This window comes from Pantherophis guttatus, chromosome 18, assembly GCF_059756535.1.
Source record: "Pantherophis guttatus breed Tessera chromosome 18, ASM5975653v1, whole genome shotgun sequence".
Taxonomy (NCBI): Eukaryota; Metazoa; Chordata; class Lepidosauria; order Squamata; family Colubridae; genus Pantherophis; species Pantherophis guttatus.
In genome coordinates this window covers 10,082,501-10,095,480 of record NC_142080.1, presented here as the reverse complement: position 1 = coordinate 10,095,480, position 12,980 = coordinate 10,082,501, and the positions used below count along the sequence as shown (strand labels likewise).

The 12,980-nt window shown below is 45.8% G+C and overlaps 1 protein-coding gene across 5 annotated transcripts in view; it reads right to left on the bottom strand.

The window, feature by feature from the left end:
- Positions 1-12,980, bottom strand: part of PIAS3 (protein inhibitor of activated STAT 3) — a 42,790-nt gene that overhangs the window by 9,925 nt on the left and 19,885 nt on the right. For 4 of the 5 annotated variants that reach the window (XM_060682569.2, XM_060682568.2, XM_087881252.1 and 1 more), the window contains exons 4-9: positions 11,393-11,443; positions 10,080-10,170; positions 9,123-9,257; positions 7,399-7,504; positions 4,088-4,161; positions 862-1,022 (exon numbers count right to left, since the gene is read on the bottom strand). In XM_060682569.2, coding sequence (XP_060538552.2) covers positions 862-1,022; positions 4,088-4,161; positions 7,399-7,504; positions 9,123-9,257; positions 10,080-10,170; positions 11,393-11,443 — 618 coding nt within the window. Of the gene's footprint in view, positions 1-857; positions 1,023-4,087; positions 4,162-7,398; positions 7,505-9,122; positions 9,258-10,079; positions 10,171-11,392; positions 11,444-12,980 lie in introns of those variants that run through there. The other variant, XM_087881253.1, reaches the window with a different exon arrangement.

Sequence of the window (12,980 nt, the reverse complement as noted above, 5' to 3'; positions counted from 1 at the left end):
GCCAGATCCCGAAGAGGAAACTCAAATGCTTTGGCCACCTAAGGAGAAGGAAGGAAGGACTCCCTGGAGAAGAGACCAATGCTGGGAACGGGCAAAAGAAGAAGGGGACGGCAGAGAACGAGATGGATGGACGGAGTCACTGAAGCAGAAGGCGAGTGAGCTTAAATGGACTCCGGAGGATGGTAGAGAGCAGGAAGGCCTGGAGGAACATTGTCCATGGGGTCTCGAAGTCTCGGACACCACTTCGCAACTAACAACAACTAACGAATTACACTGCAATAGCTTCATCTCATTCATCGTTTTGATGACACCCAGCTTCTCAACCTTGGCAACTTGGGAGATGCGTGGGCTTCCGTTCCCGGAGTTGGAAACTGCACTGGTGGCAAGACGCATCCTAGGCCCGCCAGTGAAAATGGATCTGGGAAGGATGGACGAAGGGAGCAGAGCTCTGTTCCCATTTTTAACTGGCAGACCTAAGGGTGCGTCTTGAAAATCGGGAGCAGCTGGGTCAGTGGTGAAATCCAAATTTGTTTACTACCAGTTCTGTGGGCGTGGCTTGGTGGGCATGGCTTGGTGGGCATGGCAGGGGAAGGATACTGCAAAATCCCGATTCCCTCCCCATTCCTGCGGGAAGGATACTGCAAAATCCCCATTCCCACCCCACTCTGGGGCCAGACAGAGGTGGCATTTTCCGGTTCTCTGAACTGCTCAAAATTTCCGCTACCGGTTCTCCAGAACCTGTCAGAACCTGCTGGATTTCACCCGTGAGGTAGGTGATCCCCAGATGGCCTTTTCCTCCCCCCAAGGGCCTTCTGAAATGCAGCAACGAGGAGAGGGAGCCCAGGGCCTCCCCAGCATTACCCATCAATGATCAAGCCTTCGTAAGGAGCCTTCTTGTCGCAGACGGGGCACGTCCAGGTGGACTTCTTCTCGTTCATCTGCAGGTACAGGGCGGCGTCGAAGCACTGCAGGTGGGTGCAGGTAAAGGCACGACAGGGAACGATCAGCCGCATCTTGCCCAGCTGGACCGGGGGGGGGGAGAAAGGGGTGGTAAGGGTTAGAAAGGACTGAGACACCCCCGGCAATCCCCTCCCAACACGGCATCCTCACCCACACCCGATTCCAACGTTCTGCATGCACCTCGCTGTCCCTCAAGAACTGGGAACACCCCCCACCCCCAGACGTTCCAATTCAAAATCAAATGACGGGAGCAATGTGGCGCTCTCATGTGACCCCCCTCCTGCGCGAGCTACACTGGCTCCCGGTGGTCTTCCGGGTGCGCTTCAAGGTTTTGGTTAAAGATAGAGCGCTCCATGGCTCAGGACCAGGGTACCTACGAGACCGCCTCCTGCCACCAACAGCCTCTCACCGACCAGTTCGCTCCCATAGAGAGGGACTCCTCGGGGTGCCGGCGGCCAAACAATGTCGACTGACGGCCCCCAGAGGGAGAGCCTTCTCTGTGGGGGCACCTGCCATCTGGAACGGGCTCCCCCCGGAGTTACGAAGGATCCAAGACTTACGCATCTTCCGCCGTGCCCTGAAAACGTTTCTATTCCAACAGGCTGGTCTGGCCTAACTCTCCCTTTTAAATTGGCTTTTAAATCGGGTTTTAGATCTCTTTTAGATAAATTTGGATGTTTTAATCTTTGAGCCTAAATTACTTAATCTGTTTTTTAATAGTTTTTAACTTCTATATGTCTTTGTATTTATTTATGGCTGTTCACCGCCCTGAGTCCTTCAGGAGTAGGGCGGTATACAAATATGAAAAAATAAATAAATAAATAAATAATAAATCAGGTTTATTACAATCAGAGACCAGAACAAATAAAAACACTCCGTGAATATCCAGTTAAAAATTCTAGAACAGGGGTGTCAAACTCGCGGGCCGGATGCGTCCTGCGCTGGCCATGTCCACCTCCGGTTTAGCGAAGGGCGGGGGGCGGGGGATGTTTCCATTCCCCACCATCCAGTCAGAGCTAAAGAAGCTTCTGGGATGAGAAGCGAAACGTCTTCAAAAAGAAAAAAAAGCCAGAAAGTCCAGTGGCCTCTTGGGAAAAAAAACCCAAGCACCTTTGGGACAACTGTGTCCTTGGACGACGGAGCATTTCCACAGACGAGAGATAAAATCTGTATTAAAATCCAGTCTGCCAGTTACACATGGCCTAACTCCGTGATGGTGGACCTATGGAGCCATACCTTCGGGCATGTGAGCCGTTGCCCTAGCTCAACTCCAGTGCGCATAAGTGCACCAGCTGGCTGGTTTTCGGCTGGCCCCGCCCACGCCTCCCTTCCCAGGAGTCTCCATGTGGCCCGTTTTGGACGCCAGATAAGTACAGGGCTCCCGTGGAGGCTCTGGGAGGGCGTTTTCGGCCTCCGGGGGAGATGGGGGAGGCTGTTTTTGCCCTCCCCAGCCTCTAGGAAAGCTTCTGGAACCTGGGGAGGGCAAAAAGCGGGTCTTCTGGGCCCACCGGAAGTTGGGAAACGGGACTGTCAACTTGCAAAGGGGAACGTAAATCTACGTAGGATCAGTCCTAACTGCATCCGAGTATTGCCGGAATGTTGCTCCTAATAAATGTATATATTTCTTTTGAAGTTTGGCTCATGGCTCATGAATTAATTAGGGCATCTTTCGGAAACTTGACAGGGACGTTTCCTGCCTCCGGAGGGGTGGGGGAGGCCGTTTTTGCCCTCTGGAGGCTTCAAATAGGCCTGCTAGACCCAAAACGGGGCACGGGGGGCGCATGCATGAGGGGGGTGCAGGGGGGCATTGAATTATGGGTGTGGGCACGCGCGTACGCGACACCCCCCCCCGCTTTTGTCCCGCGATAGCAAAAAGGTTAGCCATCACTGGCCTAACTATACGGTAAAAGAACAATCCATAAAACTGTGAGGCTCGTAGTCATTAAAATAGTAAAATGGAAAGGAACAGCAATGGAAAAGGGTTTGCCACATTTGTCGTATAAAATAGCTATGGGGGATTAGCCACGTGTTTCCGACATCCCAGTTATAAATCACACAATTTATTTAATTTAATTTAATTTTATTTATTGATGTAATTTATATGCCGCCCTTCTCCTGTAGGACTCAGGGCGGCTTACCAAACAAAACAAAGAATTACCTAAACCGATTAAAATCAATTTAAAATTAAATTAAAATCAATTAAAAATTATTGAAAATTGTTTGAAGTCATTCAGCCCCTTTGGTGGAAAAGCCACGTCTTCAATTCGCGGCGGAAGGAGAGGAGGTCCAGGACTATCCTGAGGCCGGTGGGCAGCCCATTCCAGAGGGTTTATGGCCGTGGGCAGCATCCTGCAGTCAGGTGACTGCATTTAGACAAGTGTTGCTAAAACCCGGTTCAGAGAGTCCTCGGCTTACGACAGTTCGCTTAGTGACCATTCAAAGTTACAACAGCAGGGAAAAAAGAAGCGACTTGGGACTGCGGCAGCATCCCCGTAGTCCCGTGATTTACATCCAGAAGCTTGGCAACTGACTCGTATTTACGACAATGGCAGCGTCCCAGGGGGTCACGTGATCCCCTTTTTGCGACCTTACGACAAGCAAAGTCAATGGGGGGAGGGGGGGAACCAGATTCACTGAACAACCGCGTGACTAATTTAACAACGGCGGTGATTCACTTAAGAAACGTGGCCAGAAAAGTTGCAAAAAGGGGTAAAAAAAAATTATCACTTTAACAAACGTCTCGCTTAGCGACATAACTTTTGGGCTCCATTGTGGTCGTAAGTCGAGGACTGCCTGGGTTTACTTCCAGCGATTTGCAAAGCAGCGCCCACAACAAGCCATCGGTTCGCTTAAGGACTCTGCGGGGTTCGCTTAACGACGGGAGTGGCTGTTTTTATGACTGCTGCGTTCTTTTAACAACCACCACACAAAAAAGGTTATAAAATCATGTGAGGTCGAGTTTTAAATAGAGGATTACCTTTGTCTAAGGTTTCAGGGGTGGAAAACTATCCATCTGTAAATACAGATGGATAGTTTTACGGGGTTTCTCTTGGTATTAAGCAGATCAGATTTTGTTCCCCCCCAAATATTAAAAAGACTAATAGGGAGCATTGTTAGCAAACATTACCGGACACATGAGTGACACTCGCAAACTGGTGGTGGCAATTTCACTGTCAGGATCGGCTGTCAGCTTTTCTTTGACTGCAGGGGAGGAAAACAAAAAAGCTTTTTAAAACCCTAAGTACAAATAATACACAGAAGAGAGTTAATTTACTGTATGGAGTAACATACATGGACTTACGGCATGTATTCACATTTTACCTAGATTTAAAAAAAACACACAATAATATAGGAATGTTAAAAGGAGGGATGACAGATAGATAGATAGATAGATAGATAGATAGATAGATAGATAGATAGATAGATAATTTAATTATTTATTTACTTACTTACTTACTTACTTAGTTACTTACTTACTTACTAACTAACTAGTCGCATTTCTATGCCGCCCAACTCCCTAGAGACTCTGGGCGGCTTACAGAAAAAAAAAAGATATAGAGATAAAGATAGATAAAATAGATTGGATTGGATTGGATTGGATTGGATTGGATTGGATTGGATTGGATTAGATAGATAGATAGATAGATAGATAGATAGATAGATAGATAGATAGATAGAGGATCTATATATAGAGAGAGGAGATAGATAGATTAGATAGATAAAATAGATAAATAAGATAGATAGATATAGAGATAAAGATAGATAAAATAGATAGATTAGATTAGATAGATAGAGGATCTATATATAGAGGAGATAGATAAAATAGATTAGATAGATAAAATAGATATAGATAGATAAGATAGGTAAGATAGATAAAATAGATTAGATTAAATAAAATAGATTAGATAAATTAGATATAGATTAGATAAGATATAGATCAGATAGATAAGACAGATATGATAAATAAAATAGATAGATATAAAGATAGATAAATAAAATAGATTAAATAGGTACGATAGATAAGATATATATATATATATATAGAGAGAGAGAGAGAGAGAGAGAGAGAGGGAGAGAGAGAGAGAAATAGTAGTCCTTGACTTACGACAATTGAGCCCCAAATTTCTGTTGCTAAGCGAGACATTGGTTAAGGGAGTTTTGCCCCATGTTATGACCTTTCTAGCCACATGTTAAGTTAATAACATGGTTGTTAAGTGAATCTGGCTCCCCCATTGATTTTGCTTGTCAAAAAGCCACAAAAGGTCACATGATGTTGGGACATAGCAATGGTCGTAAATATGAACCAGTTGCCAAGCATCTGAGTAGCGATCACATGATCATGGGGCTGCTGAAACGGTCGTTAAGTGTGAAAAACAGCCTTAAGTCACTTTTTTCAGGGCCGTTGTAACTTTGAACAGTCACTAAACAAACTGTTGTTAAGTCGAGGATTACCTGAACTCTTTGTTTTGGCCCAGGGGCTATAAAAGTAACATTTGCTTCCATCCAATGTGGCCCCCATTCTCCGCCATGAGTTATTTCTCATGTTTTAAAAGAGCCTTGGTACTACAGTGGTTTAAAGCACCCTGTTATTAACACAGCTGCCTGCAATTTACTGCTGGTTCGAATCTCTCCAAGGCTCAAGGTTGACTCAGCCTTCCATCCTTTCTAAGGTAGGTTAAATGAGGACCCAGTTTGTGGGGGCAATAAGCTGACTTTGTATAAATATACAAAAGTATGAAGGCTATTGCTTAACGCACTGTAAGCCGCCCTGAGTCTCCGGAGAAGGGCGGCATATAAATCAAATTAAAAAAAAAAAAAAAAAAAAAAAAAAGAGTTTCCTCGGTAAAAGTATGCCTAGCTTCAGAATTCTAGCATTCGACACACACTAATTTAACAAGGTAACTAAAGGCTTATTTTGAATTCCCACTGCTTGTAAATGCACACGAAAGAAATACGGAACGAAAGGCCCAACCGGAGTAAAACGAAGGATTGTTCTGTTCCAAATTGGGAAAGTACAAACTGCCGCACCCATTCCTGCAATGGTACAAATCATACAGAAATACAGAATACCAGAGTCGGAAGGGACCTTGGAGGTCTTCTAGTCCAACCCCCTGCTCAGGCAAGGGACCCTCTACCATTTCAGACAGGTGGCTGGCCAGTCTTTTCTTAAAAATTTCCAGTGTTGGGAGCATCCACAACTTCTGGTGGCAAGTTGTTCCACTGGTTGATTGTCCTCACTGTCAGGAAATTTCTCTTTATTTCTAAATTGCTTCTCTCCTTGATTACTTTCCACCCGTTGCTTCTTGTCCTGCCTTCTGGTGCTTTGGAGAATAGCTTGACTCCCTCTTCTTTGGGGCAGCCCCTGAGATATTGGAAGACTGCTATCCTGTTTCCCCTGGTCCTTCTTTTCATCAAACTAGACATACCCAGTTCCTGCAACCGTTCTTCATATGTTTTAGCCTCCAGTCCCCTAATCCTCTTGGTTGCTCTTCTCTGCACTCTTTCCAAAGTAGAATATAATTATTAGAATTAGAATTAGAGTTAGCATTAAGGATAGGATAGGATAGGATAGGATAGGATAGGATAGGATAGGATAGGATTAGGATAGGATAGGATAGGATAGGATAGGATAGGATAGGATAGGATAGGATACAAAAGTATGAAAGCTATTGCTTAACGCATTGTAAGCCGCCCTGAGTCTCTGGAAAAGGGTGGCATATAAATCGAACCAATAAATAAATAAATGGATAGGATAGGATAGGATAGGATAGGATAGGATAGGATAGGATAGGATAGGATACAAAAGTATGAAGGCTGTTGCTTAACGCATTGTAAGCCGCCCTGAGTCTCCGGAAAAGGGCAGCATATAAATCGAACCAATAAATAGGATAGGATAGGATAGGATAGGATAGGATAGGACGGGAAGGGACCTTAGAGGTCTTCTAGTCCAACCCACTCAAGCTGGAGACCCATTGATTCTATCCTTCTGTTAATGCAGCCAAGATTGTGTTGGCTGTTTTGGCAGCTGCTGCACATGGCTGTCTGATACTTAAGTGACTGTCCACTAGGACTCCCACAATTACTACTACATAGGATACCACCTACGCCAGGAGTCTGCAAACTTGGCCACTTGTGGACTTCAACTCCCAGAATTCCTCAAGCCAACATGGCTGCTTGAGGAATTCTGGGAATTGAAGTCCCCAGGTCTTCGATTTTGAAGACACCCGACCTATGCTCTACCTGGGCATTTTGGTTTTCCTTGCCTAAATGTAGAACCTTACTTTTTTTTTTCCCCCACCACTGAATTTCATTTTGTTAGATGGTGCCCTGCGTTCGGGTCTGTCATTTTCAAGACAATCCCAGGCAAGTTGTGAGGGCAGCTGCTTGCCAGACCCTGGGGGCTGCTGGGAGAGACGTCAAAAGAACCGGGGGACTCACTCAGGGCTCGGGAGTGGTCGGGGTTCCGGATGCCCTTGGCCCTCAGCTTCTGCAGCAACGTTACCGAAGTCAACTGCTTCACCAGGTAAACAGAGAGGGAGTAATTCTAGAGAGAGAGAGAGAGCAAAAGCAGGATTACCGTATTTTTCGGAGCATAAGAAGCACCAGACTATAAGACCTTTTTTTGGTGAGGAAAAGAAGAAAAAGAAATCTCCCTCTGCCTCCCAGCAATTTTGCCTCCATGCAGCAAACAGCAAACAGCCTGCTTTACTTTCAGTTTTGTTTTCAGCATAGCTTGATTAGCACAAGGAGAGAAAAAAAAAAAATCTGCTCCCAGCAATTTACCTCCTTGCAGCCAGCAGCAAAGGCCCGGGCAAAACAGCTGAGAGCAAAACAGCTGAGAGTCGGGAGGCCGATCCAATCAACTTGTGCTAATTAGGCTGTGCTGAAGCTGAAAGGAGCTGTTTCTTCTTGCTGCTTGCTTGCAAGGAGGTAAACTGCTGGGAGGCAGAGGCCAAAGGGTGGGGGCCTACATTCGGTGTATAAGACGCACCTAAATTTTCACCCCCTTTTTAGGGGGGGAAAAGGTGCGTCTTATACTCCGAAAAATATGCTAGGTCATGGAGAGGAAGAGATATATTGAAGGAGATGGGCTCTGACTTACATTTATAAATATGTTCTATGTCAGCGTGTCAGTGGAAGAGTTACCCCTTGTCAGAAGCTTCCTGGGTGAAGAGCAGAAACATTCAAGCTGACCGCCTTATAGCTAAATTCCATGCAGATCACCCGGACAAGCCGGGAGGGGGTGGGACACACCCTCGGACGGGGTAAGGTACTAAACTTGTTGTTTGTCTCGCGCAGGCCTCACTGGGAGAGTGAAGGGAGAGGGGCCGGATGTCAGCGTCTCAGCGCTGACCTAGAAAAGGGAGGATGAAGCCTGAACTTTTGCCTGCTAAATCCGAATTTGAAGATTCGGTCTCCTTGGAGATGAGGAGGGGGGGGGAACATTCCTGTGAACTGACAGGAAAAGGAATCAGGAGAGTGACTTGGAAGATAGCCAATGAGAAGCAGAGAATTGGGGATCGGAAAGGGAGGGATTGGGGGGCAAAGGTCAGTATTGACCGCGAAGAGCCACGATCCGGTTTTTTTTTTTTAATTTGATTTATATGCCGCCCTTCTCCGGAGACTCAGGGCGGCTTCCAATGCGTTAAGCAATAGCCTTCATACTTTTGTATATTTATACAAAGTCAGCTTATTGCCCCCACAAACTGGGTCCTCATTTCACCTACCTTAGAAAGGATGGAAGGCTGAGTCAACCTTGAGCCTGGGGAGATTCGAACTTGCAGTAATTGCAGGCAGCTGGTCTTAATAACCAGCTTAATAACAGGGTGCCTTAAACCCCTGTACTACCAAGGTACAGTACGGTTGCTGTGCTCGAATAAAGAGAAAATTTCCTTAAAGACTGGCAGTTTGGAAGTTCATTTATTTTGAGACAGCATCGAAGCCTGACATTTTATTTGCTTAAGCAGGAGACTTCGTTCTGATTGTCATATGTTGGCTAGTTTCTTTACTCATTTAAAGCAGGGTTTTAGAATGGAATAACCGAGTTGGGAGGTGCCTTGGAGGTCTTCTTGCAAGGAAACCCTATACCAGGGATGGCTAACCTTTTCGGCACAATTATGTCGCTGCCTCCATCGGCAATACCGCTTCGGAGCCCCTCTTACCCTGCCAAACTCAGATGACCAGTTGACCACAATGGTGTTGGGGACCGTGGCCGAAAGGCGCACCAAAGGCGTGATGTTGATCGGTCGACTCGGACGCTTGGGTTCCGCGCCGTTTTTGGTGGGAGGGAGGTAACCCTGCATCGGCAGAAGAAAAACAGCACCCGTCAGGCCTACGGTCGGCCACGCTCACCATCATCACAAGACACAGGCAGGCAGGATACGGTTTGCTTCAGTATGGGTTGTTTGATAAACCAACATGGGCTGGGTTCAAAGCCTACGTTAAGCCATAAACCAGGCTAGATAAAAATCGATTTTAAAAAAAAATTAAAAATTCTTCCTTCTCCTTCTTCCTTCCCCTTCTTTCTTCTTCCTTCTCCTTCCCCTTCTTCAACTTCTTCCTTCTCCTTCTTCCTTCCTTCTCCCTTCCCCTTCTTTCTTCTTCCTTCCCCTTCCTTCTTCTTCCTTCTCCTTCTTCCTTCCCCTTCTTTCTTCTTCCTTCCCCTTCCTTCTTCTTCCTTCTCCTTCTCTTTCTTCCTTCCCCTTCTCCCTTCTTCCTTCCCCTTCTTTCTTCTTCCTTCCCCTTCCTTCTTCTTCCTTCTCCTTCTTCCTTCTTCCTTCCCCTTCTTTCTTCTTCCTTCCCCTTCCTTCTTCTTCCTTCTCCTTCTCCTTTTTCCTTCCCCTTCTTCCTTCTCCTCCTCCTCCAGCAAGCTCAGAGAGCACCCAGGACCGCTCAGAGGTGAGAGAGGACCCAACTCCATGGCTACCTGGACAATCTCTCTTCCCCACCACAACCGAGAGAGAGAGGGCCCACCAAGGAAGGCTGCCCATTCCCAGCCATCTTGAGGGCAGGTTGAATTCCAAACAGGGAGCCACCGAGTTGGGGGCTGCCTCAATCATCCAACTGTTTTACTTTCAAGCGTGGGGAAACAAGGGAGGGGAGAGCGGAGGTCTACTCACGGGCAAAGGGCAAAGCTTCCCATTGATTTTCACGAACAAATTGGGAGGGAAGTAATCTTCTTGCGGGCAGCTGGTTTCACATAAACAAAACCTGCCAAAGAGATAAAGACAAAGCCAGAAGAGTGAAGGGGAAGGAAATGGAACCGAAGAATCCCAGATTCTATAGCTGAAATCCATGAAGGAGGCATTGACCAGTAACAGCACAACAAACCTAGCACAACATGTGAAAACGAGAGGTGGCATTCAGCCGGTTCGGACCAGTTCTCCCGAACCGGTAGCAGCCCTCCCAGCCACCCCGGCTCTATGCCAACCTATTGAGGCACGTTTTTGAGTCCAGGCGCATGCACGGAAGGCAGATGCGTGTGGGACCCGGGCGCGCGCGTGCACACGAAGCGAGCATGTGCATGCTCGGCGAACCGGTAGTAACATAATGTGAAACCCACCGCTGGCGAAAACATACACTTGGCAAACAATGTTAGGGACTAAAATCAGACAAATGTGGAAATGGCCAAATTGTCAATATGTAGCAAACGATAGAAACTGAACTAAGTTTTAAGCAAGAAGGGCTCCCTGAGAGATAGCACAGAGCAAGAATTAGCCGGCAATACTAATTCTAACCACTGGGAGGGGACAGAGGGAGGGAGGGAGGAAAGGAAGGAAATGAAAAGGAAGGAAATTGGAAGGATGGATGGATGGAAGGAAGGAAAGGGAAGGGATGGAAAGGAAAGGAAGAAAGGAAGAAAGGAAAGGAAGGAAGAACGGAAGAAAGGGAGGGAGGGAAAGAAATGAAAAGGAAGGAAATTGGATGGATGGATGGATGGATGGAAGGAAGGGAAGGGAAGGGAAGGGAAGGGAAGGAAGGAAGGAAGGAAGGAAGGAAGGAAGGAAGGAAGGAAAGAAAGGGAGGGAGGGAGGGAAGGAAGGAAGGAAGGAAATGGAAAGGAAGAAAATTGGAAGGATGGATGGATGGGAGGAAGAAAGGAAGGAAGGAAAGGAAGGAAGGAAAGGGAGGGAGGGAGGAAATGAAAAGGAAGGAAATTGGATGGATGGATGGAGGGATGGAAGGGAGGGAGGGACGGAAGGAAGGAAGGATGGAAATTGGAAGGATAGATGGAAGGAAGGAAGGAAGGGAAGGGAAGGGAAGGCTGCCGTGGCTCATAGTATCCTGCCTTGGGCGGGTGGGGTTGGACTAGAAGACCTCCAAGGTCCCTTGGTGACGGACGAGTCAAGATCTCTCCTGCCCACTTATAGCCGCAGCAAATATTTTGCTGCTTTTTTTCAAACCTTCTTTTAAATTAAAATTCTTTTCTTACCTCAATTGCACCTGTACGGTATAATCACATTTGGCACCAGGTAAGATATCTCTGGAAGGGGGTGGGGGGAGAGAGAGAAGAAAAAGAAGCTTAAATTTGATCCGGAAAATAACAAAAGCAAATTTTGGAATCCCGTGCGTATCTATACATAACAATTATTAGACCTCTCGCCCCATTGGATGAACTTCTGTGACGTCACAGAACGCCGGCGACATTCTGACAATCGGTAGGTAGGATCGGAGCTCATCAGAGCCGCTGAAAAGGAAAAATGGGTGGGTGGATGCACAGAGGATGGGAGGGAATCTTTGTGTGTGTGTTGTGTGTGTTGTGTGTGTGTGGGGGGGGGCTGTTGTTTGACATTCCAGAATATCGACAATGAAAATGAATATACTACCTAGAATTCTATATTTGTTCCAGACAATTCCAATTAGATTGAGAAAAAGATTATTTTGGAGATTTGAACAAAATAATGTTAAAATATATTTGGCAGGGTAAAAAGGCGAGGATAACATTGAAACTCTTGCAAGATGCCAGAATAAAAGGTTTTGGTTTGCCTAATTGGGAACTTTATTACCAAGCGACAAGTTTGATGTGGATTAAAGAATGGGTACTGCTAAGAAACGCAAGATTAGTGACTTTAGAAGGACATGACTTGTTGTTGGGATGGCAAGCTTTTTTATGGTACAAGGGAACAAAAACACAGGGGTACTTTAGAAGACATTGTCAAGTTTCCAAAAGATGCCCTAATTAATTCATGAGCCATGATCCAAACTTCAAAGGAAATATAGTCATTTATTAGGAGCAACATTCCGGCAATAGTTGGATGTAGTTAGGACTGATCCCACGTAGATTTACGTTCCCCTATGACCCTGTCTCTCCCCTCCTCTCTGGCTGTGTCATAAATCACATTCTCCAATTAACCACTTTGGCTGGCTGTGAAACCTAACACCCTCCTTCTGATTGCGGTCAGGAAGAATGTATGGAATTCACTTCAGTTAGGGAAATCAATCAGATCTATCAGTTCTCCCTCCCTCCTGCTCATGGCAACTTGAAAGCTTTGCAAGTTGACAGACATTATATACGTGAGGCCTTGTTATTAAACTCGGAGAAGATTAAAAAACAACACTATTTAAAAATTCCAGTCTGGTTATCAACGATTGAAGCATTTTCATATTCAATAATATTTAGAAGGGAACAAATCGTTAGATATAGTGAACTATTGAATGAAAAGGGTGAACTTAAAGCGAAGCAAGAATTGGAGGAACAAGGTTTAAAGAGGAATTGGTTTTCTTATATGCAAATACATTCTAGATAGGATAAAGATTGTAATACAGAAGATTTTTATAATAATTTTTTTTTCAATTTGATTTATATGCTGCCCTTCTCCGGAGACTCAGGGCGGCTTACAATGTGCTCAGCAATAGCCTTCATCCTTTTGTATATTTATACAAAGTCAGCTTATTGCCCCCACAAACTGGGTCCTCATTTCACCTACCTTAGAAAGGATGGAAGGCTGAGTCAACCTTGAGCCTTGGAGAGATTCGAACCAGCAGTAATTGCAGGCAGCTGGTCTTAATAACCAGCTTAA